This window comes from Erpetoichthys calabaricus, chromosome 11 (genome assembly GCF_900747795.2).
Source record: "Erpetoichthys calabaricus chromosome 11, fErpCal1.3, whole genome shotgun sequence".
Lineage (NCBI taxonomy): Eukaryota > Metazoa > Chordata > Cladistia > Polypteriformes > Polypteridae > Erpetoichthys > Erpetoichthys calabaricus.
Window position 1 is genome coordinate 138,910,621 of NC_041404.2, and position 27,445 is coordinate 138,938,065.

The 27,445-nt window shown below is 44.4% G+C and overlaps 1 protein-coding gene across 1 annotated transcript in view; it reads right to left on the reverse strand.

The window, feature by feature from the left end:
* The window catches only part of bmerb1 (bMERB domain containing 1), a 42,014-nt gene extending 15,294 nt beyond the window's left edge, over nucleotides 1-26,720 (reverse strand). The window contains exon 1 of the mRNA XM_051933459.1: nucleotides 26,340-26,720. Within this exon, the coding sequence (XP_051789419.1) occupies nucleotides 26,340-26,427 (88 nt within the window). The 5' untranslated portion in view covers nucleotides 26,428-26,720. The remainder of the gene's footprint in view (nucleotides 1-26,339) is intronic.
* Nucleotides 26,721-27,445: the final 725 nt, after the last annotated feature.

The window sequence follows — 27,445 nt, forward strand, 5'->3', positions numbered from 1 at the left end:
ATTCAGGAACAAATGAGAACAGAAGTAATTGAGATCTATCAGTCTGGTAAAGGTTATAAAGCCATTTCTAAAGCTTTGGGACTCCAGCGAACCACAGTGAGAGCCATTATCCACAAATGGCAAAAACATGGAACAGTGGTGAACCTTCCCAGGAGTGGCCGGCCGACCAAAATTACCCCAAGAGCGCAGAGACGACTCATCCGAGAGGTCACAAAAGACCCCAGGACAACGTCTAAAGAACTGCAGGCCTCACTTGCCTCAATTAAGGTCAGTGTTCACGACTCCACCATAAGAAAGAGACTGGGCAAAAACGGCCTGCATGGCAGATTTCCAAGACGCAAACCACTGTTAAGCAAAAAGAACATTAGGGCTCGTCTCAATTTTGCTAAGAAACATCTCAATGATTGCCAAGACTTTTGGGAAAATACCTTGTGGACTGATGAGACAAAAGTTGAACTTTTTGGAAGGCAAATGTCCCGTTACATCTGGCGTAAAAGGAACACAGCATTTCAGAAAAAGAACATCATACCAACAGTAAAATATGGTGGTGGTAGTGTGATGGTCTGGGGTTGTTTTGCTGCTTCAGGACCTGGAAGGCTTGCTGTGATAGATGGAACCATGAATTCTACTGTCTACCAAAAAATCCTGAAGGAGAATGTCCGGCCATCTGTTCGTCAACTCAAGCTGAAGCGATCTTGGGTGCTGCAACAGGACAATGACCCAAAACACACCAGCAAATCCACCTCTGAATGGCTGAAGAAAAACAAAATGAAGACTTTGGAGTGGCCTAGTCAAAGTCCTGACCTGAATCCAATTGAGATGCTATGGCATGAGCTTAAAAAGGCGGTTCATGCTAGAAAACCCTCAAATAAAGCTGAATTACAACAATTTTGCAAAGATGAGTGGGCCAAAATTCCTCCAGAGCGTTGTAAAAGACTCATTGCAAGTTATCGCAAACGCTTGATTGCAGTTATTGCTGCTAAGGGTGGCCCAACCAGTTATTAGGTTCAGGGGGCAATTACTTTTTCACACAGGGCCATGTAGGTTTGGATTTTTTTTTCTCCCTAAATAATAAAAACCACCATTTACAAACTGCATTTTGTGTTTACTTGTGTTATATTTGACTAATGGTTAAATGTGTTTGATGATCAGAAACATTTTGTGTGACAAACATGCAAAAGAATAAGAAATCAGGAAGGGGGCAAATAGTTTTTCACACCACTGTATGTGAACCTTTGCTTTCAGTATCTGGTGTAACCCCTCTTTGCAGCAATAATTGCAACTAAACGTTTCCGGTGACTGTTGATCAGTTCTGCACACTGGCTTGGAGGAATTTTCGTCCATTCCTCCGTACAGAACAGCTTCAACTCTGGAATGTTGGTGGGTTTCCTAACATTAACAGGTCCTTCCACAACATTTCGACTGGATGAAGGTCAGGACGTTGACTTGGCCATTCTAAAACATTAACTTTATTCTTCTTTAACCATTCTTTGGTAGAATGACTTGTGTGTTTAGGGTCGTTGTCTTGCTGTGTGACCCACCTTCTCTTGAGATTCAGTTCATGGACAGATGTCCTGACATTTTCCTTTAGAATTCTCTGATTATAATTCAGAATTCATTGTTCCATCAATGAAGGCAAGCCGTCCTGGCCCAGATGCAGCAAAACAGGCCCAGACCATGATACTACCACCACCATGTTTCACAGATGGGATAAGGTTCTTATGCTGGAATGCAGTGTTTTCCTTTCTCCAAACGTAACGCTTTTCATTTCAACCAAAAAGTTCTATTTTGGTCTCATCCGTCCACAAAACATTCTTCCAATAGCCTTCTGGTTTGTCCACGTGATCTTTAGCAAACTGCAGACGAGCAGCAATGTTTTCTTTGGACAGCAGTGGCTTTCTCCTTGCAACCCTGCCATGTACACCATTGTTGTTCAGTGTTCTCCTGATGGTGGACTCATGAACATGAACATTAGGCCTTCAGTTGCTTAGAAGTTCCCCTGGGGTCCTTTGTGACCTCGCCGACTATCACACGCCTTGCTCTTGGATCTTTGTTGATCTTTGTTGGTCGACCACTCCTGGGGAGGGTAACAATGGTCTTGAATTTCCTCCATTTGTACACAATCTGTCTGACTGTGGATTGGTGGAGTCCAAACTCTTTAGAGATGGTTTTGTAACCTTTTCCAGCCTGATGAGCATCAACAACTCTTTTTGTGAGGTCCTCCGAAATCTCCTTTGTTCGTGCCATGATACACTTCCACAAACATGTGTTGTGAAGAGCAGACTTTGATAGATCCTGTTCTTTAAATAACACAGGGTGCCCACTCACACCTGATTGTCATCCCATTGATTCAAAACACCAGACTTGAATTTCACCTTCAAACTAACTGCTAATCCTAGAGGTTCACATACTTTTGCCACTCACAAATATGTAATATTCGATCATTTTCCTTAATAAACAAATGACCAAGTATAATATTTTTGTCTCATTTGTTTAACTGGTTTCTCTTTATCTACTTTTAGGACTTTTAGGATGTTTTAGGTCATATTTGTGCAGAAATATAGAAAATTCTAAAGGGTTCACAAACTTTCAAACACAACTGTACCTGACGGCGTGTTAAATTTGAAGCAGACCTCACTATCCGTGGACATCATTCCCTCACGGTTTCTGATACAAGCCGTAGTTCCTCGTGTTCTCTCCATAATCAATAGCTGCTTAGTGAGCTTGACTGTTCCTTCTTAATTTAAGCAGGCCTTAGTGGAGCCTCTCATAAAAAGCCTAATTTAGATTCTACAATTCCAGAACCTTCTAAACCCATACCCCTAAATTGCCATTTTTATCCAAAGTATTGGAAAAAGTTATTTTTTCTCAGTTTTCTTCATTCTGAACCAAATTTGTCATTTTTCAAGGCTTGCCAGTCAGGATTCAGGACACACCAAACTACGGAATGAGCCCACCTTAAAGTGTCTGACGACTTACTGGTGACTGGCGGTCCTGAATGTTGTGCTGCTTTGATTTTGCTAAACCCAAATGGAGCCGAATGGTGACACCTCTGATATCGCGGTCCTTTTGGATGGTCTTAGGTGTGTGGTCAATATCCGGGGGCACTGCCTTTTCAGTGAGGACTGCTGGTTCCTCTTCTTCTCCAGCACCTAATACCTGTGGTGTTCCTCAGGGTTGGACCCTGTTTTGTTGTATTTGTACAGTCATGCGCCAACTTATGGCTCCATTTAGGAACCGTCCATTTGGCACATCGTTGGTCACAAAGTGTACAGGTCATTGGAATCTGAGGGTCTGGTGTGGGTCACTTATATGCATACTGAAACCGCCAGTACAGAAGAGTGCAAACTGATCTTCACGTCTTGGCGGTCTCGAGGTGGGACCATTTAAGACCGGCAGTGTTTCTCAACCACTGGATCACGATCCACTGGTGAACCATTGATGGAAACCCGTGAGCCACTGGTGGTGTGGTTGAGAAGTACTGCCTTAGCCTTAAATGGACCCGGCTTGCTGTCGTTTGGTCACAATGGGTGGCCTAAGTTATTGTCAGCACTGCCTGATATGTTTCTCTATTAAGTGAGCTTGTTTCACCAGAGGGGACCCCCCAATCGCACTCATTTCACCAAGGGGGTGGTTGGCAAATGCTGCTAGTGAATCATAAATGAAATTAGAAAAAGGCAAAATTGGGTCACATGACCATAAAGGTTGGGAAACACCGGCGTAAGGAAAGCAGCGTGGGCCAAATGCTTAAGCATTAGCCACGTGGACCTTCGCACATCAAAACAAACCTTAAAGGGTCTTCCAGGTGTGTGAAGTTATAATAATGAAGGATTTATTACTGCGGCTGGTTTTGGTAATTTCTAGAAGATTATTACCTTGTTGTTTTCCTAAGGCCCACCGCTGCGAGCACGAGTTCCTTTAACTCAGTTGGCCGTAAATTGCCGTGTGAGCTGCAGATCGCACTCAGCGTATTGGCCACTAAAATCTGATGAGTCGCTAGACGCCATACTTAACTTGTGCAGAGAACGTGAAGCACTGGATATCAAAAACACTTCCTTCAGCTAAATGAAAATAAAACTGAAGTTCTCATATTTGGTTACTTCAGATTCTACGACTAGCATAATTAACAATTTAGGACCTTTGTCAGCAAATGTGCACAACTCTGTCAGGAAACCTTAATGTCATCTTGGATGCGATTCCTACATTTGACAAACCAATGAACAGTTTGGTAAACGGCAGCTTCTCTCAGCTTTAATAAGGTGATTTGTGCTCTCCTTTAAAGACACAGAGGTAGTCGTTCATTAGAACAATCTGGACGAGAACAGGCCATTCAGCCCAACAAAGCTCGCCAGTCCAGACCAATTAATTCTACAAAAATATCATCAAGTCAAGCTTTGAAGGTCCCGCTAAAGTCCTGCTGTCCACTTGGTCACTTATGCCATGTCTCTGTGCTTCCCTGTGTAAAGAACGACATCCCAATGTGTTTGTAAAATGTATCCTTAAGTTTCCAACTGTGTCCCTGTGTTCTTGATGAACTCGTTTTAAAGTCACCATCTCGATCCACTGGACTAATTCCATTCAAAATTTTAAACACTTCAATCAGGTCACCTCTTAGTCTCCTCTTGCTTAAACCGAAAAGGCTCAACTCCTTCAATCTTTCCTCATAACTCATATCCAGCAGTCCTGGAATCGGCCGAGTTGCTGTCTCGATCCACTGGGCTAATTCCCTTCATAATTTTGCACACTTCAAGTGTGTCTCCTCTTAATCTTCTTTTGCTTAAACTCTAAAGACTCCGCTCTTTTAATCTTTCCTCCTAACTCATCCCCTGTAGTTGCTCTTCTCTGGACCTTCTCTAGTAGCCTGGAGACCCAAACTGCACACAGGACTCCAGATGAGGCCTCACCAGTGTGTTATAAAGCCTGAGCAGAACCTCCTGTGACTTGTACGCCACACATCAAGGCGCTATATGACCTGACATATTGTTAGCTTCTGAACTCTGTCTGTCAGTTGATCGTGTCGAGTCCACTACGACTCCTAAGTCCTTCTCATAGGGTATACTTTTGATTTCCAGACCTCCCATTGTGTATTCAGACCTAACAAGACCTAACCTTAATGCAAGTGATGGGCTCAGCTCTGTTAATCTTTCCTCCTAACTCATCCCCTCTAGTCGCTCTTCTCTGGTCCTTCTCTAGTGCTGTTATGTCCTTTTTGTAGCCCCAAACTGCACACAGGACTCCAGATGAGGCCTCACCAGTGTGTTATAAAGCTTCAGCGTCCCCTCTTTGGACTTGTACTCCACACATCAAGGCGCTATATAACCTGACATTCTGTTAGCCTTCTTAATGGCTTCTGAGCAACGTTTGTCAGCCGACAGTCCATTACGACTCCTAAATCCTCCTCATAAAGCATGCTTTCGATTTTCAGACCTCACATTTTTACTTCCTACGTGTAACACTTTACATTTTCTGACATTAAATTTCATCTGCCCAAGCCTGTATGCTGTCCAAGTCCCTCTGTGATGATTCAACGGATTCTCAATTATCTGTATTCCTCTCCATATCAGTTATATTTATGTATTAAAAACGAGCTGAAATACCCAGCATTGCCCAGGAGGAAAATAAAGTGTTTTTTTTTTTTTTGTGTTTTTTTTAAATTGTTTGACAAAAATACCATTAAAAAGTAACCCAACTTTAAAATTAAATTAACAAGCAATGAAGACTCACTAATGTGCTTGTCTTGCGGTCTTGTATGTATGTTATCATCCAGTTGACACTTGGCACCGGCTGACTCTTATCTCATTTCAAAAGCAACAGGCGGGCAGTGGCGCTCAAACATAAAGAATGCTGGCAGTCACCTCCAGGTCACCCTCTGGTGGGCATTCCAAGTGTCAACTGGATGATAACATGCATACAAGATCACCCCCCCACCCTACCCAGAAGGTGGTGCGTTACGGCTGATTTCACCCTACAGTACAGTCGACCATTGAGAAACGTGTACCAAGTTTCATGAAAATAGCTTCAGCTGTCCGGAAGTGATGCTGGAACATACATACACACACATACATTGACTTTTATATTTATTTATATATTGTGGAAAGCAGCCCGGACACAGACAGGCGGACATGTTTAAGTCATCCGCAACACGTTTATTATACATTATTTACAGGGTGCAACACTAACCCCAAAGTCCCAGGCCCCCGAATGGTGGGAGGTGGCCCCTTTTATAGACACCCGGATGTGCTCCAGGTGTCTTCCGATGACCTTCCGGGTGTGGCGGAAGTGCGGAGGTCCAGGGCTCCATAGGCATTGGGGCGCCCCCTGGCAGTGACCACGGGCTAGGTCGCCAACCCCCCCCCGCCACCTGTGACAATATATATAGATATATATGCAGAGAGAGAGATAGCAGCGACCCCTGGTGGACACAATCCTTAACTTCACCCAATTCTGATGAGGTTCCTCGCACCATCACCCTCTGCTTTGTGTGTCTGAGCCAATTCAGTAGCCATCTACACATCACAGCCTGAACTGCCACTTCTTTTAGTTTGATGCCCACCCTCTCATGTGGCACTTTATCAAATGCTTTCTGAAAGTCCTGATCAATAATCTCATAAGTTTGATCGTATCCTTTTGTGGCTTCCTCATAGAATTCCAGCGTGTTAGTACAACGCGACCTCCCTCACCTGAACCCACACTGACTGTTCAGTAAAACTCCTGTTCTTGTTTTGCCAGGTGTTGCTCGGTCTTCTCCTTAATAATTCCTTCCCTTAATTTTCCTGTGATGCACGTTAAGCTTACTGGCCGGTAGTTGCTCGGATCTGCCCAGATCTGCTCATGTGTTGTTTTGCTGTAATTCGCTCGGTTTGTCCGTTCGTCATTCTGCCCAATCATTCTAAAACACAGCTGCTCGGCCCCGTTTCTCCAGCGCTGGCGTCTCTCTACTGGCTGCCAGTAAAATACCAAAAACAGCTTAACGTTGTGTTGTTTGTCAGCCAAGCACTTCACGGTCTGGCAGCACATCATATCTGTTATATTTACAGTCGCCTAGGATTCCTTCCCTGATTTATGTTTTCTGTCTTCTTCGTTTATTGTTCAATTTGAATGATTTATTATGCATATTATTCTATTCATTTAGTCAATGTGTTTCATGTATTATGTTCATATTGTTTATAAACTACTCAAAAAAATTAAAGGACCACTTTAAAAACACATCAGATCTCAATGGGAAAAAAAATCCTGGTGGCTCTCTCTACTGGTATGGACTGACATGGTGATGTGTGAGGAACGAAAGGATGGAAATGAAGATGATCAACCAAGAGAGGGCTGAACTCAAAGACACCCCGAAAATCAAAGTGTGGCAGGCAGGCGAGTCCATTTGGCCAAACTGTCATTGCAGCAACTCCAAATGGTACTCAGTAGTTTGTATGTCCCCCCCCCCCCCCCGATCCCCAATTCCAGTGCTTATATGCATGCCTGACAATGTTGGGGGACATGCTCCTAATGAGATGATGAATGATGTCCTGGGGATCTCCTCCCAGATCTGGATGAGGGCATCAGTGAGCTCCTGGACAGGCTGAGGTGTTGGATGGACCGAAACATAATGTCCCACCCAGACGTGTTCTATTGGATTGAGGTCAGGCGAGTAAGCGGGGTGGGGGTGGGGAAGCAGTCAATGGGATCAAGTCCTTCATCCTCTAGCCACGTGAGGCCGGGCATTGTCGGGCACCAGGAGGAACCAGCATAGGGTCTGACAGTGGGTCCAAGGATTTCATCCCAATACCTAATGGCAGCCACCATTGTCTAGCCTGTAGAGGTCTGTGCGTCCCTCCATGGATATGCCTCCCCAGACCATCATTGACCCACCACCAAACCGGTCAGGCTGAACGATGTTACAGGCAGCAGAACGTTCTCCATGGCTTCTCCAGACCTTTTCACATCTGTCACGTGTGCTCAGGGTGAACCTGCTCTCATCTGTGAAAACGCTAGTGGTGGACCTGCCAATTCTGGTATTCTATGGCAAATGCCAATCGAGCTCCACGGTGCCCACTAGAGGACATCGGGCCCTCAGGCCACCCTCATGAAGTCTTTTTCTGATTGTTTGGTCAGAGACATTCACACCAGTGACCTGCCTGCTTGCTGGAGGTCATTTTGTAAGGCTCTGCCGGTGCTCATCCTGGTCCTCCTTGCCCAAAGGAGCAGATACCAGTGGGTCCTGCTGATAGGTTAAGGATCTTCTACGAGGGGCCCTGTCTTGCTCTCCTAGAGTAACTGTATCGTGGAATCTCCTCCATTCCCTTGAGACTGTGCTGGGAGACACAGCAAACCTTCTGGCAATCACATGTATTGATGTGCCATTCTGGAGAAGTTGGACTACCTGTGCCAGCTCTGTAGGGTCCAGGTATCGGCCACCTCGTTACCAGTAGTGACACTGACTGTAGCCAAATGCAAAACGAGTGAAAAAACAGATGAGGAGGGAAAAATGTCAGTGGGCTCCCTCCAGCTGTAAAACCCTTCATTCCTGTTTTGGGGGTCACCTCATGGTGCACTAGAGGGGCAACAAAAGGAGCTGAAACTGATGAACAAGCCCCCTTTGCTACTTCACTGACCAGGTCAATGGCCCACAAGTGTCATTGCCTTGATGTTATACTCTTAGTAAAAAGTGTTGCTTTAATTTTTTTGAGCAGTATATATATATATATAAAATATGTCGTACTGTTTCTTTCACTGTCTTTATGTTCCCCGTGTTTTGTGGGTGGTTCCCCAGGAGGCGTGCCCACTTGTCAATCTCCATTGAGAGACCACCCCCAGCCCTATAAAGGCTGATGGGTAATGTAGCCTTTGTTCAGCTTCTGTAACTCCGCTGCTTAGATTTTCATGAGGGCCCCCCCTTCATTTGGGGGTCATTGTATGACTGCTGGGGGGGTCTCCTTTTTTTTTTTTTTTTTTTTACAGTGGTCTACAAGAGGTGCAGCACTCTCAGGGGGTTTCAGGCTACAGCGTCTTTCGTTTAATTATGGGGTGTGAAGGAATCGTAATATTTCGGTGGTCTCATTGTGTGTAAGTCTGACAATCACAGAGCTAATGAGTGAGTGTGCCCCCCCCTCACAGCATGTCTTTTCTTTTCCTTTCTAGAAGCCACGTTTTCATATCAGCATGTGGCAGCTCTCAGCAGCACGTAGGATGTGGCGCCTTCACACTTCTTCATGCTGTGCCTTTCAGGCAGCGAGGAGAGTGTGAGATAAACAAGCAGATAAACACAGCCTGTCCGCCGACCGCCACCGCGTGAAGACTCCGGGCACTCGGCCAGCCTCCCCGTCTCCGCGAACTCCGAGACTGGCAAGCTTGGCTGATTCATTGGATAAGGAGTGGTGGGCAGTTGATCCTGGGGAATTAGGAATGGTTGTGGTGTGAAAAAGTAAGTGCCCCTCTTGGGGAATTCTAAAGAAAATTCTGAGATTTTTGATGAGAACAGATCATGCCACCCAACAAGCTCTCCAAAACAGCAAATCGAGTTTTGAACGTCCTACTATCCAAGATGTTTAAACGTCACGCCGTCCTCACCGTGTCCTAAAATTAGAGCAGCCTAACCTCCTCTAACCAACAACACAAGCTGGATTAAAATGTGCAGACAGAAAACTCATAGTATGTGTAAAATGCTTTTAGCTCATAGTGTAAGGCACTATATAACATTAAGGCTGAAGGTTTCAGGCCTCAAGTATATAACCTTGGCTGTGATGGCCAGATCCACAGCATGTCCTGGTAATGTTTAGATGTTTTTAGCTCATTGAGCAAGGCGCTGTATAAAATAACAGCCTAGTTATTGTCCGTATTTAATTTCTTATCTTTGACATTTCCAGTTCATATTGAATTTGGATATAAGAGACCCACGAGCGGCATGTGCTGTACTTGGAAGTGTAAAATGCTGTGGGCTCGTTGTGCAGGGCGCTATACAGAATAATGCTGAACTGATTGAATTGTCCCACTGTGTGATTTCTGAACACACCCTTTCTATCAAGTCACCACCAGAGCGCGCACACACACACACAGCACCCATGCCAGTCTATACGGTTTTGTGCCCTCTCCCTGCTGCCTCCCATTAAATGGAGCAGAATAATTAGCAGCGGGAAGAGCTGCTGCTGATGATAAAAATATCCTGGCAGCTTCCTCTCTCCACCAGGAATAAGATGGAGGGGGGTGCTTACAGTTCAGGATACACTAAGCTGTCCATCACTAGCCTCCTGTGACAGTGTGGCCAACATCAGTGCCCACTGGCTGGCTTCTGATTCCTTGAGTTAAAACATAGAAGATGCGGGCAGGGGCACAGGTCATCTTAGGTGTGGCATTTGAGACCGCTCTTGAAAATCAGCTGTTGGTGGGCCCTCGGGAGAACACTGTGCCCATTAAGAGAATAAGAAAAATCATTGGATGGTATGGTTCTTTATTTTTATTTTTTTTCTCAGTGACTTTATACACGTTTCCTGACTATCAATACGAAAAACTTCTGAAACTGTTGGGTGGGGGCGATTCAAAATGAACTGATTTTTGCTACAACTAAGTTAACTTAAAGCCATGTCAGATAAGATTTTCTGTTGCAACCTTTTCTTTATGCAATCATTTAATGAGGTGGAAGCAGTCGGTGGTCCGCTCATGTGAAGCCAGCCCCATAATGCAATGGGGGATCAAACAGGTTTGATTTCATCTTTAGTCGCAGAGGTGGGCTCTTTGTGTTAGAGAGCTGACAGCCAATGAACTCTCATTTGAAGCACAACGCATAGAATGCAGTGACAAGGAATAAGGGACACGGGGGGGGGGGGGGCTTTACACTTCACAAATAGAAGAGAAGCTTCTTTACGTACCCCAACTGAATTGTAAAAAAATGGAAAAAGAGCCAAGATTGAGGCTGAACCCACATTACCTGTACACCCTTTGCATGGGCACCAGCTCCGTCTGGCTACACGCTATTGGTCTTTACAAAAAGGGGGTGCGCATGACTGTGTGTGTGGGGGGGGGGGGTCGTCACACAGTTGCTAAATCTGACATGCCCAGTGGCCCAGTGATTTTCAGTCACTTATACTGGCATTGGTCTGGCGAGGAGCACAGCAACCACAGTTGGCAAGTCTGACATACTCTGCGATTAGAGGTCATGTGACGTGACATCAGCTTTTATATACTTTTTTAAATTTAATTTATTGAATTTATTACATTTTATTAGTTTTTATATAATCTAATCTCTTTTTGTTGGTTTAACTCCTTTACTTAGATTATGGACAGAAACCAGAGCTAAAGTGTCTGAGTGTGTTTGATGTGGTGGGGCGAGGCTCTTAAATAAATGACAAGCCCCCTGTGCTGTGTTTGGGTGCCCCTCTGTGAGCACCGGGGGGGGGGGTCACTAAATATGGCTGACCTTAGTAGGGGTCCCAAGTTTTTCATTTGCTATTACTACTAATTCTGTGGACCTTAGTCTTTATTTCCACCTTTTGTCCACCACAACCCTGGTGTTTTGTAACCCCTGAAAACACAGACCTTTGAAAATGCCAGCTCAGCATTGAACGGGTGACTGTGGATGGGTGAACATGTAGAGTTTTTTGAAAATGCAGACTCTGATTGGTTTTTACTTATTACAAAATCTTATTCTCTGATTGATCACCTGTTCATACTCCAGCATAGCGGACATGGAGGAGTTTCTTAGCATGGCGCTGCTTGTGTTGCTTACCTGCACACATCTAAGTTGTGTTTTGTACAATTGGTAGGCTGCATACATGTGTGAAAGGCCAATTATTTACCAGTCGCTACTGTTTACTGATATCATATATACTCGCGGATAAGTCGGGGCTTGATTTTACTGTATAGTTTCTGGTATTTTATAATGTCGGTCGTATAAGTCGAATGTGGAAAACTCACGCTATTGGTCCAAGAGTTTCTGATATTCTAACACCCACCGGAGAGAGGAACCAACAACAACAAAATTCGAAGTGTCTGAGAAACTGGTGCGAGATTGCAGGAGGTGAGAAGATGTTTAAAAAAAAAAATGAAGTGTCGTATTTTTGAACAGGCGTATAAGTCAGGGTCCGATTTAATGATCGATTTTTTTGACTTATATGCGAGTATATACAGTAAATCCCGTGGACTGTGGCGTTGCCAGCCTTTCAAGGAGGGACGCTTCCTCTTCCTGTTTCATGCCTGTTGCATCACATCACTCGTGTTTTCGGTCTTTAAGTGTGGGCGGAGATGCTTTCATAAACGACGTGAAAACACCAGTGTGTACGGAGATTGTTTTTGTAGCGGAATGAAAAGTCTGGGAGACGGATGCTTGCAGAAGGGGGACAGAAGGTGTGTGAGCGGCAGAGACGGAGAAATGATGAAGCACTTTAAAAAACAAAACAGCCATTGAGGGACCCACTGGTCTGGAGGCAGAGCCGCTCGCAAGTCTCTGAAGGTATCCTGGCTTGGATTGGCTCACAGAGTCGAGGAGAGTGAACACAGATGGCATTGCCTGTGACCCCGAGTGACTGGCATGCGGTGGTAATGTGAATGTGCAAGATGTGGACGAGGCAGAGTTAGGATCATAGGAGCTGTGGAAGATCAGAGCAGCATTGGAAGGCAGCCGAGGAAGGAGACAACTTTACGTGATGGCGATGAAGGCCGTGTAAGGTCACTGGCACCATTGATGAAAAAGGTCAGCCAAATAATGCGATATACACAAAAACACAAGTTGAAGATGATCTATTAACACATTGTGATCGAGTTCCACCGCCAAAGAACAGGAATTAAATTTCAATAACTCAACACCGATGGCAGAAATGCAAAGCAATACTCATGAACTTCTAAAGGGCCGAATCCTCTCATACATACGACGCCATCACAAAGCCTTCAGACCAATGTTCCCTCTAAGCTGAGCGCGTGAGCGATCGCTCACACAAATTCAGAGCGTCGCTCATACTTCCCACACGATTGCTCATTCCGACGGCGTCACTCCGACCGTTGGAGTTGGTGCTCATAAATTTTTGGCTTAAACAAAATGTCGCTCATAAACAATGTTTTTTGCTCACTATATGCTACTCCTTAGAGGGAACATTGCTTCAGACCCTTCACTTATCTCACATTGTGTTATGTTGTCGCGTTATGCCAAAGTGGTTCAAAGTTATTTTTTCAGTTTTTCATTCTTCGCTCACCAAACTCTTCATTGGGTAGAAACACGATGGCAACACGAATTAGACGATTTACAAGTCTCCGACTTACAGATTAAGTCTGAACAATATATTCGATCTCTTTTCACTGTTCCGTTATTTCATCGAGTAATAATTTCCATTTGTTTGCGCTAATATGATCTTTACTATCATTTTTTTCGTACTTTCATTATCTCTAACCTGCTCTGCATGTGTATCGCGTCAACGTTTTTGAATTCTTTACGACGTTCTACTTTGTCATCTACTCTTTGTCTTTTATTTCCGGCCTCAGGCCTGGTTAAATCTCTTGTCACAAAGTCTCATGGGACGTGAACGTGTCTCTCTGAGAAAATCGCGTCTCGTCTCAATATTTTTGTTATTGTAATAGAGAGAAATACAGGGTGTCCCACTCTCAGAGTAATTCGCATTTTTAAAGTTGTACTCCCAACGCGTGCATGTATCATCATGCAACAAGGTTCAAAATATTCCTTATTTAATGAAGAATTGATTGTGTCATATTTGACGATTTTTGTTAAACAACTGGACCACTACGAACTTCAAGAAGGTTACTTCCAACAGGACGGGACAACGTGCCATACCTCTTCTCATGCCAGTGTGGAAGAGATCCGATCGTTTTTTTGGAGACAGGGTGATCTCGAAAGGTTTGTGGCCACCTCGATCACCCAATTTAACTCCCCCAGATTTTTTTCTATGGGGATATTTAAAGGGCAAGGTTTATACAAGCAAACCCAGGACCATCGAACAACTGAAAGCAAACATCGAACGTGAAATTGTTTCCATCGACAGTGACATGTTGCTCCAAATATGGAGCGTCGTGTTTCCTTGTGCGCAGATGTTGGGGGAGGACATTTTCAGCACCTTTTGTAATGTGGACTTGTTTTCCTCTAAATACAGGTATGTTCAGTTCTTACAGCTCGCCTTTACGTTCACGCGTTCGCGAGTATTTCACATTTTTAAAGTTGTACTCCCGAGTGGGACACCCTGTATTATAAAGTTATGTCTTTTTTTTTGAGCCAGTGTTTTACCGGTTTTGACCTTGAGTTTTGGGTTTTGAGTTAAAACAGAGTTCATTTGCTGCCAAAAAGTCGTGTCCGAGTACCACGCATTTTGCAAACGTGAGTTACACGTTGCAAGTGTTTTGTGGTCACTTGATTTTTTTACATTTTTTTTTTTTTTTTTTTGCAGCGCTCTTGTGTGATTTCGCTGCCGAAATTATTTGAGAGTGAAAGCAACGAGACAACGGTGGGGCTTCGTTCTTCTATCCAATGGGAATAGTCAATGGTAAACGGCCAATCGTGAGGCACACCAACTCCAAAAGGGAACGCGTAGAGTTTACTCCGTGACTCGGACTTACTAAAAGTATGGATTTTTTTTTTTCCCCCAGTGTGCTGCTGGTTTTTTTTTTTTTTTTTATCCAATTCAGTCCCCCGCAGCAAAAAAGTCAATCGGACCTCAAAATCAGTGACGTTTCACGGTGGGGGCTTGCACAGAAATCACTGCGAGACCACGGCCTTCTCTACACATCATTGCAAGGTCCAAATTCTATGCTTTAAAAACAAAATGTTATTTGCCTTGTAGGAGGAGAATGGGCATGCTGGCCGAGAAAGAGGATGGCTTATTACCCAGACGGGAGGCCAAAGTGGAACAACAAATGGATTGCCGGGTGGGATGAAATAATAACGTTGTGCCCAGCTGGTATAAAATAATGGACGGACCCGTGAAAGCCGGACATTGGCAGCTGTTCCATTCTCCCATTGTGGTCCTCATATGGTAGCCCAGTCTGGACACCTACAGGGGTGCTTGGGAGAGTTGGAGTCCGGAAGTGCAACCCCGTTGGGGTCCCTGGGTACTGACAGAGGGTATTGAGGATGGACCTTCCTACTTTTTGGGTGTGTCTTCCAGGAAGACGCACAGCGTGGTACCAGAAGCATTCCCAGGTCAGGGTTAGGGTAAGGGATAATGTCTATGGCATCTGCATGGGTACACTGACCAAAGATTTTACAACTAAAATATAATAGTTAGTCCTCTTGTCCCAGAATCTATCAATGCCTACCTCTCGTTTAAACCATTAGGGGCATATGTGCCTACTTGCTCAATCTACTCTCTCTCCTTTTTAATCCAACTAGGGGGCTTTGCCCCCCTGCCACTTCACGTCTCTGCCACTTGCGTTGTGAAGAGGGGGGCTGAACGCACCCCAAGGAGATGCGGTCGCTCCTCCGACACCCCCACTTAAATAAACTGTGATACAATGGGAAACAAGTTGCAGTTTTATTTATTCTTTTTACCTCCTCTTTGCTCGATCAGCTGCTGGCTTGCTGCTACTGCCGTGTGATCTGCATCTCGCGCAGCGCTTCGAACATTTAAAAGCCTGTACAGCAGCTGTCCTTTTGTCTCTCTTCTCCCACAGACATCCTCTGCTCCTGTTGGGGGTCCCGCTCCCGAGGCGCACCCCTACGAAGAGGAAGATTTTCTATTCTTTTAATTGAGAGACGGAACTGTCCCCTGCTGGCAACACGAATTAGATGATCTACAATTCTCCAACTTAAAGTTTAAATCCGAACAATATATTCAATCTCTTTTCGCTGTTCCGTTATGTCACTGAGTAATAATTTCCGTTTGTTTGCGCTAATGCGATCTTTACTATCATTTTTTTGAAACTTTCAAATTTCTGTACTTCCATTAACTCTAACCTGCTCTGCATGTGTATCACGCCAACGTTTTTGAATTCTTTGCGACCTTCTACTTTGTCTTCTACTCTTTGTCTTTTACTTCCGGCCCCGAGCCTGGTTAAATCTCTTGCCAGAAAGTCTCGTCTCAGAGGACGTATAAGTGTCTCTCTGAGAAAGTCATGTCTTGTTCCAGGATTTCTTTATTATAGTAGAGAGATTTTTTTTTTAACAAAAGCTAATATTATTAGCTCACCAGAGCTACCTGCTCTTGAACACGCTGCACACACTTGGCAGGAGTCAAACATTCATGCATGTGTATCACGCCAACGTTTTTGAATTCTTTATGATGTTCTACTTTGTAGCTGTCCGGTGCCGCTAAGATTCACACCGTCGAGAAGACGGTGATTTATTTATTTTTATGGTGGAGATTCCAGGGTCACACCCAGCCTTGGTCCCGACCCGCACACACTCGCAAACAGAGACAAAAACAAAGCGGTAATCAAACAGCAATTAAATAATGTAATGAACATAAATGCAATAAATGAAAATAATGATACCACCCCTGTTCCCCTTACGGCGACTATACATTAAATACACAAAGCACAAACAAAACACACACAATAAAGTCCATGAAAAACGGCAACGGATGAAATGTTATAATGGGAATAGATAGTCCAGAGATCCGCACATTGAATGCGAATGTGAAGATAGTCCTACCAGTAGTTCCTGAAATGGTGAAGAAGGGTGGACAGGTTCAGGGGCGCTCCTTTCTTCGCAGGATGACCATGAATCCACTTACAGTCCTCATGCACACAGGCAGACGGCAGACAATCCAGACCCCCAACCACGAAACGGTCGAGGACAAAACAAATAAGTACAGGTAACCCAACAGAAGGCAGACAGACAGGAACTTGAAACACAAAATACATCCATCCATTATCCAACCCGCTATATCTTAACACAGGGGTCTGCTGGAGCCAACACAGGGCACAAGGCAGGAACAAATCCCCGGGCAGGGCGGCAGCCCACCACAGGGCACACACTAGTGACAATTTAGGATCGTCAATCCACCTAACCTGCATGTCTTTGGACTGTGGGAGGAAACCCACGCAGACACGGGGAGAACATGCAAACTCCACGCAGGGAGGACCCGGGAAGCGAACCCAGGTCTCCAGATCTCCTAACTGCGAGGCAGCAGCGCTACCCACTGCGCCACCGTGCCACCCACTCAAAATACAAAAACTTTTTTTTTTTTCTTTTGGTCAACGGGCCCCCCTTTTTAAAAGCTGCGCTGACATCCTCAGCAGAAGACCAATCAGAACCACTGCTGGGAGTTGCAGTTTCAAATTCTAGCAGCACCGCTACAACTTTGTCATCTACTCTTTGTCTTTTATTTCCGGCCCCAGGTGTGGTTAAATCTCTTGGCACAAAGTCTCATCTAGCGGGACATGAAAGTGTCTCTCTGAGAAAGTCACATCTCATCTCTCTGAACAAGTCTCATCTCGTCCCAAGATTTTTTTATATAATCGAGAGACATGTTTTATTCCAATAGGTTTCAGTGGCGATGGGCAACACACCAAGGAGGAAGAATTGGTTTATTTTGTGTATTTTGGCAACTGATCTTTGGTAGAGGGTTTAAGATTCATGCTTCTTCTTCTTCTTCTTTCGGCTGCTCCCGTTAGGGGTTTCCACAGCAGATCATCTTCTTCCATATCTTCCTGCCCTCATCATATTGTTCTGTCACACCCATCACCTGCATGTCTTCTCTCACCACATCCATAAACCTTCTCTTAGGCCTTCCTCTTCCCTGGCAGCTCTATCCTTAGCACCCTTGTCCCATTATACTCGGCATCTCTCCTTTCCACATGTCCAAACCAATGCAATCTCGCCTCTGTGATTTGGTCTCCCAACTTGAGCTGACCCTCTAATGTCCTCATTTCTAATCCTGTCCATCCTCGTCACACCCAACACAAATCTTAACATCTTTAAGTCTGCCACCTCCAGCTCTGTCTCCTGTGCCACCATCTCCATCCCATGTAACATAGCTGGTCTCACTACCGTCCTGTAGACCTTCCCTTTGACTCTCGCTGATACCCGTCTGTCACAAATCACTCCTGACACTCTTCTCCACCCACTCCACCCTGCCTGCACTCTCTTCTTCACTTCTCTTCCACAATCTCCATTACTCTGTACTGTTGATCCCAAGTATTTAAACTCATCCACCTTCACCAACTCTACTCCACTCACCTCACCATTCCATTGACCTTCCTCTCATTCACACACGTGTTCTGTCTTGGTGTTCCTACTGACCTTCATTCCTCTCTTCTCATATCTCCACCTCTCCAGGGTCTCCTCATCCTGCTCCCTACTCTCCCTACGGATCACAATGTCATCAGCAAACATCACAGTCCACGGTGACTCCTGTCTAATCTCGTCTGTCAGCCTGTCCATCCCCATTGTCAATAAGAAAGGGCTCAGAGCCGATCCCTGATGTAATCCCACCTCCATCACTCCTACCTGCAGACCTCATCACAGTCACCCTCGTACATATCCTCTACAACTCTTACGTACTTCTCTGCCACTCCCGACTTCCTCATACAATACCACAGATCCTCTCAGTCACCCTGTCGTATGCTTTCTCCAGGTCCACAAAGACACAATGCAGCTCCTTCTGGCCTTCTCTAAACTTCTCCATCAACATCCTCAGAGCAAACATCACATCTGTGGTGCTCTTTCCTGGCATGAAACCATCCTGCTGCTCACTAATCATTACCTAACTTCTTAACTGAGCTTCCACTACTCTTTCCCATAACTACATGCTGTGGTTCATCAATGTTATCTCCCTGTAGTTACTACACTCCTGATTCATTTAGATTTATTAAATTATTATTAATTACTAGACATTAAGCCCGTTACAATAACGGGCGCTAGAACAGTATTCCATAAACATTAGTAGGAACAGGGGACCTTTTACCTCATTAAATTTTTTCCGTAAAATGCCTGTAACTTTCTCTGACAGTAATACTGGCTTTGCTGTCGGTAACATGCGTTTAATTTTCTGTCACAACAGCGGGGCAATCAGCAGATTCTCCCCAGCAACTGATGTAATGTGCGCGAAAATAAATCTACTTTTACTTTAGACTTTACCGGGCCAAGCTTCTTAATTGCAAATCTGACATCCTCAGAGTGAACACTTGCACAACAATGGGGAGGCTGGTCTCCGCGTCTCGGTACCAGATTGGATTTGTCGTGTTTTCTGTTTTAGGTCTTACCTCATTTACCGAAATCTGATTGGACCTGCCGCGCGATATTTTATAGGTCCCGCCCTCTCTGTCTTGTGTGACGCGTCAGGCGGCCTTTGAAGCTTCGCACCGTGCCCCGCGCATGTGCACTTCACCAGAAGACACACACACAAACACATTCGGACACCTGGACGCACACTGGGATTTTATTAAAGAGGATTATTTATTAAATTATTATTAATTTAGATGCATGCTGATGTTTAATAAATAAAACCTTTTATTTAAACTTACGAGTGTGCTGGGCTTTACCACGTCTTGGGTTTGGGGCTCGGTAGCGACCCCTTGTGGTTACAGCCTTGACAAACACTGCGCCCGCGACATGGAAGTCCTACTTTTTGGTAAGTTGAGAGTCATGGAGTAAACTGCGCACCGCCCCGTTTAGTGGTGAGGATGTAAGTGAGCCCCGCGATTGGCCGCTGAGCGCTGCTCTGTGTTGTGTGTGTTCCAGCTACCCAGAAGCCATTGCGAAGGTGTTGTATTGTTTCAGCTTCTACCCGTTTATTGTGTGTTTTATTTTCTTTTTCAAATCGCCTTAACCTTCTCATGTACCCTCCTGTATAATGCAAACTGACTCACTGTATTCCCATTTAGTTAAAGAGCTGAAATTTGGCAGAATGGTCAGTGGCGTAGCTCGAGTTTGTTTGCGCCACTCGGGGCGGGGCTTCAGTTTACCGCCCTCCAACGTATCTGAATATGTTAATTTATTTAAATAGAAAATTAAAATTACGTATTGAGAAAAATTAAGATACATTTTGCATAGATTTATTTATATATAGAGAAACTGCAATATTTTGTTCACATGTAATTATTTATAAGCATCAACTAGACAAGAATATAGTAGGACTCACTGATAAGCCGTGTTCTGATTATTAGTTTAATATAATTACGCTGCGAAAACCAGAACCGGTGTAGTTAAGGTGACCATCCGTCCCCGTTTTCCGGGGACAGACCCCTTTTTCGGACAACTGTCCCCACTCAGAAACATGTCCTGGTTTTGTCCCCGGTCTAAGATTTCGTCCCCGCTTTCAGCTGGTTCACTTTTTTGAATGTATCTCATCACCCCGATAATTTGAACTCGGCGCGCGTGCGCGGTATTTTGACGGCGGTTATTGCATCCTGCAACTTTAGCGAGAAATCACGTGATAAGCTTTCGCTTTGTACTCTGTAGTGTTGAGTCCCCTACTCGTGACCTGTAAATTATAAATCCCCCCCATGTCCCCGGATTGGCCCAAAAAATTCTGGTCACCTTAGTGTAGTGTACAAGTGATAGGTGGGGATGAGCAAGAACGCATTCGGATTGATAACGAAACGAAATTATATATTGTGAATTAGTTGTTTATCTTCCCAGAAATTATCGGCGTAATGTTTGTTTATTTTTGTTATTGCCTCATAAATTTCAACTGCCGTGTATGATGCCGTCACAGAATGACCGTCTGAAAATGATTTTTGAAGCATTTGTGGATGAAAATCAGAGAATTTGACTTTTTTTCATTCATGAGTGATATTTTTCCGAACCCTGCTGCTTACACGTGAAGTGTTCTGAGCCTTTTGGCCAATAATGCCGCCCCCAAAAATGTGCCACCCGGGGCGGACCGGCCCCATAGCTACGCCACTGAGAATGGTACATCTAAATCAGTAGGCATCCGTGGGGCGGGCCCCCCTAGGGGGACGCGAAGATGTGAAAAAAAGAAAACAAGAATCGAAAATATGAAAAATCCATCTATTGAAACCAAAACAAATTAACTTAAACTACATTCTGATACTAGAAAAATAAATATAGAGTTAGATAAATGTCGATAAAAGTTAAGTAGGTATAATAAAATATGCATCTATGATATATCATTAATTAAAAAAAGAACAAATTGGTATTAGTGGGCTCCTTTCAAAAAAAACCTTAGCGGGGTGCGATTTAAACTTATGAAAACTCGGGTCGCAAATACTTAATGTTTGAGAAACGCTGATTTAGGGGGTAAGAAATAAACCCTACAGGACAAAAACTAATTACCCCAAACTCTCACAAATGCTTGGACTTATTTGAGTGAAATTTGATGGCATTATGGGGAAAAAAAGCAAATTAGCCGACAGGTGTTTTCTTGATATTTGTCGATATTAATGATACAGCGTGTGGCCTATTTTAAGGCACCCTGCCGTTTTTCCCTCTCTCCGCACACAGGCCGCCAGCACAGCACTGCCACTCGCCAATAAGACGTATGGACGGACGAGTGAATAAGCCCAGGTGTCTTGACAAGGGGATAATAAATGGCGTGAGCTCTGAAGTGGAAGAAGGAAAGTTCACCGAAGCTGCAGTAAGAGGCGGCTACACACTCGAGACGCGCGATACACCTCGAGTCCTGCCGCCGGGGATAGACGGAGAGAGAAACACTGGAGCAGTCGGACCCAAAACGAGCCACGACCAGTGGCGCTAGTGCAGCTTAGAAGGGAGACGGGATGGACGCATAACACCAAGGGGTCAGCCCACCACCCTTTGATTTATGATAACCTGAACTGCGCACGAGGAGCCGTCCCTTCAACTCTTACACGCCGGCAAAGCTCCCATGTAAGGGCTTCACTTAAGTGGCGTAGCTAGGGGCGGTCAGCCCCGGGCGGCACATTTTTGGGGGCGGCACTATTGGCCAAAAGGCTCAGAACACTTCACATGTAAGCAGCAGGGTTCGGAAAAATATCACTCATGAATGAAAAAAAGTCAAATTCTCTGATTTTCATCCACAAATGCTTCAAAAATTATTTTCAGACGGTCCTTCTGTGACGTGACGGCATCAGACACGGCAGTTGATATTTATGAGGCAATCACAAAAATAAACAAACATTACACTGATAATATGTTCTAGGAAGATAAACAAGTAGTACTAGTGTGTTGTACAGTGTTAGCCATTATGAATGTAGAGAAAAGCCAAACAAAATGACACCTTTTAAGATAAACAACTTGTTTAATGACAGTAGATTTAATCCTAGCCTTAAAGACTGAAGAACAGTCGTAGACTACTAAGCACTGTTGTAAGTCGCTCTGGATAAGAGCGGCTGCTAAATGATGTAAATGTAAACTAATTCACAATGTATAATTTCGTTTCGTTATCAATCCGAATGCGTTCTTGATCATGCCCACATATCACTTGTACACCACACCGGTTCTGGTTTTTGTAGCGTATACTAAACTAATAATCAGAACAGGGCTTATCAGTGCATCTGTACGATATTCTTGTCTAGTTGATGATTATAAATATATGTAAAAAAAAATTGCTGTTTCTCGCTCTATATAAATAAATCTATGCAAAATGTATGTTAATTTTTCTCAATACATCATTTTAATTTTCTATTTAAATAAGTTAACATATTCAGATACGTTGGAGGGCGGCAAATTGAAGCCCCGCCCCGCCCCATCCCGAGTGGCGCGAACTCGAGCTACGCCACTGTTCACCCCAGGGTACCAAAAGTGGCAGTGCCTATGTTTACATGGCGTTGACAACAGAGTTTATTATCAATGAGGTGTCATTTGCTGTTTAACTCTTTGAGGGCTTAATATTTTTTCCCAAAAAACTGCGGTTTTCTGAACAGCACACAAAGCAATGGTTTCAGACATAAATCAACAGCAAACGGCTGCTGTCGCTGCCGGTTCTCCGTGTAAAGAAAAACTTCCTCGTGTTTGCGTGAAAGTCACCCTTCAGTTTCCAGCTGTGTCCCCGTGTTCTTGATGGATTCATTTTAAAGTCACCGTCTGGATCCACTGCACTAATTCCCTTCATCATTTTAAATGCTTCAATTGTGTCTCCTCTTCATCTCCTTTTAGTTAAACTCTAGAGGCTCAGCTCTTTGAATCTTTCCTCATAACTCACCAGCTGTAGTCGCTCATCTCTGGACCTACTCTTGTGCTGCTATGTCCTTTTTGTAGCCTGAAGACCAGAACTGCACCCAGTACTCCAGATGAGGCCTCACCAGTGTGTTATAAAGCTTCAGCGTCACCTCCCATGACTTGTACTGCACACATCAAGGCGCTATATAACCCGACACTAGGTCCGCCCTCTTAATGGCTTCTGAACACGGTCTGCCAGTTGATAGTGACGAGCCCACTATGTCTGTCCTTCTAATGAGGTGTGCTTTTGATTTTCGGACCTCCCGCTGTGTATTCAGACCTCACATTTTTACGTACTTCCTACATTTACTGTAATTCTTTGCATTTCCTGACATTGAATTTCATCGTCCACAAATCTGCCCGAGCCGGCCTGCTGTCCAAGTCCCTCTGTATAGAGTCAGTGGTTTCTCGATTGTCTCCAGTCCTGATGGATTACGTGATAAATGATCGAGAAATAACAGAGAGTCTCATTTGTGGCTGCAATTCCCTTATTCTCCAGGGCGCATATAGAATGACTAAGGCCATTTGTAAGGAGGCTCTGCCACTCCTCTGCCTGACTGCTCTCTCTTGGGGCACCCGAGTTCTCACCTAACATCCTGTTCAAACATCTGCGCTCGTCTGCATCGAAAATCTGAAAACACGCATAGAAACAGTCCAGCAAGGCCACAGGGTGACATGTTGAGTACAGCACATAGCAGATACTGTCACACACACACACAATCAGACGCTTCACCTCTAATAGCTGCTACATTCTGCTATTGGGACCCCTCACTACTAAACGATTTGGCTCCTCACCCTCAATTGCAGTGTCAGATGCCCTCCTTCGGTCAGCTACTGGGCACCATCAGGGTGAGGTGCCACGTGGACCCTGCATGTTCTCCCCATGTGGTTTCCCTTTTGTGTCTCCCAGAGCTTTCTGTGAGGGCTCCCTGCTAATAATGACACTTGGGGGTGGGGGGGGGGTCCCTCTGCCTACCTTATGGGCAGGGAGACGTTGGGTATTGGCCAGCTTCACACACCAGTCGAGGGGCTACATGAAGGAGGGCCATCCTTTAGATCAGGGGTGTCGGTCTCAGATCCTGCTAATTTATCATAATTCATTTGCCCAAATTATAATTGAACTTCAAAACCTGAGGCTGTGCAGGTTCAAATCCCACTAGTGTCCCCGTGTGACCACAAGCCAGTCACCTCACCTGCCTGTGTGGCAACTAAAAACACAGTTGTGTCTCAAATGTTGTAAGTTACCATGGATAAAGGCAACAGCCTGGTAATAAATAAAAGAGAGATAGGAAAGGCGCTATATAACGGATTGTAGGTACAGTATATACTGTAGATATGAAAGCCTCTATATAATAGAAATATAGATATGAGTAAAAAGCAAAATGCAATTGATAAGAAAAGGTACAATATTTTAGATAGAGAAATATAGATATGAAAGGCACTATATAATAGAAATATAGACACGAGTAAAAAGCAATATGTACTCGATAAAATAAGATGCAATATTCTAGATAGGTATAAATATGAAAGGCACTATATAATAGATTTCAGTAAAAACCAATATGCAATTGATAAAACAATATAATAAATAGGTATAGTTATGAAAGGCACTATAGCAGATATATATCCATAAAAAGCAACATGTAATCAATGAACTATAGATATGAAAGGCACTATATAATAGAAATATAGATACGAGTTAAAAGCAATATGTACTCGATAAGATAAGGTGCAATATTCTAGATATATTCTAGGTATAGTTATGAAAGGCACTATAGCAGATATATATCCATAAAAAGCAACATGTAATCAATAAGAAAAGGTACAATCTTCTAGATATGAAAGGAACTCCGAAGTGGTTAAAGGTTTGGACTTCTAACCCTGAGCTTGTGGGTTCAAACCCCATTACTGACGCTGGGTGACCCTGAGCCATTCTCTTCACCTGCCTGTGTTCCGACTGGAGAAAGCAAAAGAAATGGAACCAATCGTATCTCAGATGTTGTAAGTTACCACGGATAAAGGAATCAGCCTGATAAGAAATAAAAGCGAGATAGGAAAGGCGCTATATAACGGACTGTAGACAGAAATTGTAGGTATAGTATGTAGATATGAAAGACTGTATAATAGATATGGAGACGTGAGCAAAAAGCAATATGCAATTGATAAGCAAAGGTACAATATTCTAGATAGAGAGATATAGATATGAAAGGCACTATATAATAGAAATATAGATACGAGTAAAAAGCAGTAGCAGTTGATAAGATGAGGTGCAGTATTCTAGATAGGTATAGATATGAAAGGCACTATAATAGATGTCAGTAAAAACCAATATGCAATTGATAAGAAAAGATACAATATAATAGATATAGTTATGAAAGGCTATATAAATAAATTGACATTGACACTCGATAATAGAAATCTAGATACGAGTAAAAAGCAGTATGCAGTCGATAAGACAGGCCAGCACACCACCAGCTAACTTGAGGGGCTCAAACACTCGTCCTTTCCTAATCAGCTGTTCATCAAACCCGTTCTGTAACGCCAGAGCCTGATCGTGTCCTCGGTGTGCCACACTTGTCACTTCCAAAACTGAAGCGTGTCGAGGGTCAGGTGTGTTTCTCAGACCTTCGTCTTTGCCTTTCCAGATACTTTAATGGGTATGAAGGTCGCGGGTGCAGATGGGATATCCGTTAACGTGGTCTTCTGCTGCCTTGTTTGGCCGCTTGTTAACGGAAAAAATGAAACAATGAAAATGCAAGTCAATAAAAATCGGGGTCACACCATCAAATGCGGAGAAGGTGTCATCCACGAACCGAGCTTGACAGCCATGCATTAGAGGATACATACAGGCGTCCCTATCAGGACCACGGATATATATGGGGGGGGGGGGTCTCAGCCAACGTCACAAAATCACATGGCATACATTCAAAAGATAGTGCCAATATCAACGGGCATTGAGATGGCAGGTACCACCATAACGTCCATCAGCGTGTGTTGGGTTACATGAAGCGGTTCACTTCTACAACGGGGGGAGTAAACGGACGAGTATCTGCCACCATTACCTGGACAATGCGGGGGGGGGGGGGGGGGGTCACAATCTGCATAGCCGCCTAAGTAAACCATCTGTGAAGTGCGCTATATAATCTAACAATGCGCCCTTACGAGGTCCGCGCACCGCACAAGCCCGCACAGCAGTCCAACTCGAATCAGCAAACGTCTCCCCGTTAAAGACATCGGCCAATGCCGCGGGCCGTGGTGGCGCACACCCGGCGCCGCATCTCCCGTGCAGTCCCGACCCGGCAGTACGCCCACTCGCCTGTGTCCGCTCTCCTCTCTGTCTGCAGCAGGGCGCCGTAGCTCCTCAGGGTCCGCTCCGTCTCCGAGATGGATTTCTTTAATTCCATGGCAGCGCCGCGTCCCTCTGGATGATCGGCGCTCGAGGACGATGCTATGGAAGGATGTCTTTCTCTCTCTCTCTCCCTCGGTGTCTCTCTTTCTCTTTTTTTCCCTCGCTGTATTTTAATGTCGTTCTGTTTGCTCGTTTTCTTCTAATCGTTTAATTATTTGTGTGTCTTCACGCGGTGGCGGTGAAACGCGACGCTCAACATCCTTCATGCCCTTCGTGTGCCTTTATTTTTATTCCTGTTTTCTCTTGGATGCTGAGGATTTTTACAGGCGGGATCTCGTGATGTCACTAGCCTGGCTGAGGATGCAGGGAGCATGCGCAGTATGCGCGGCATCCTAGATGAACACGCATTTGGGCAGATTTTATTTTAAGTGAAACCAGTCATTTAATTTCTGTCGTGAACTTAATTGAAGTGTTTATTGTATGTAGGCATTAACGAAGCGTGTTGTTTGGCTTCATTTTACTTTTATGTAGTTTTCAATGTAAATACGAGGGCGAAAAAAGTCATTTTGTGTTATGAATAGAAAACGCGGAGTCAGCAGGAAGCGCACTTGGGATACTGCAGGACTGGAGCCGCGCAGATGAAGCCCCCGCCGGGGCGCCGCTCCCCGGTCTTTTATTTCTATGTTCAGGTTTGATGCGCTCTTTACGTAACAATTTATAGCAACCAATCAATGCAGGGATTACCGGGCACAAGGTGGGAAACAACGCTGGACGGGACGCCCCCACAGTCGCCTGTTAAAATAACCGACACGTCTTCGTGGGTGGGGAAGGAAATCTGAGAGGGAAGAAAAAAAACAAACTGTCAGGCACGAGGAGAACATGCAAACTCCACACAGACGGCGGGGTGGGCACAGAGCTATAGGGTGCGGAGACCACGAGGTGGTCAGCAAAGTTAAAGAAATAATCAACAAAAAGACGCGTCTGTGAGACAAACAAAAAGAAAAATCGTGCTGCTAGACTGAAGGAAAACACGTTTGGTTTCATTGACGTCGCACGTCTGGCCACAAATAAAT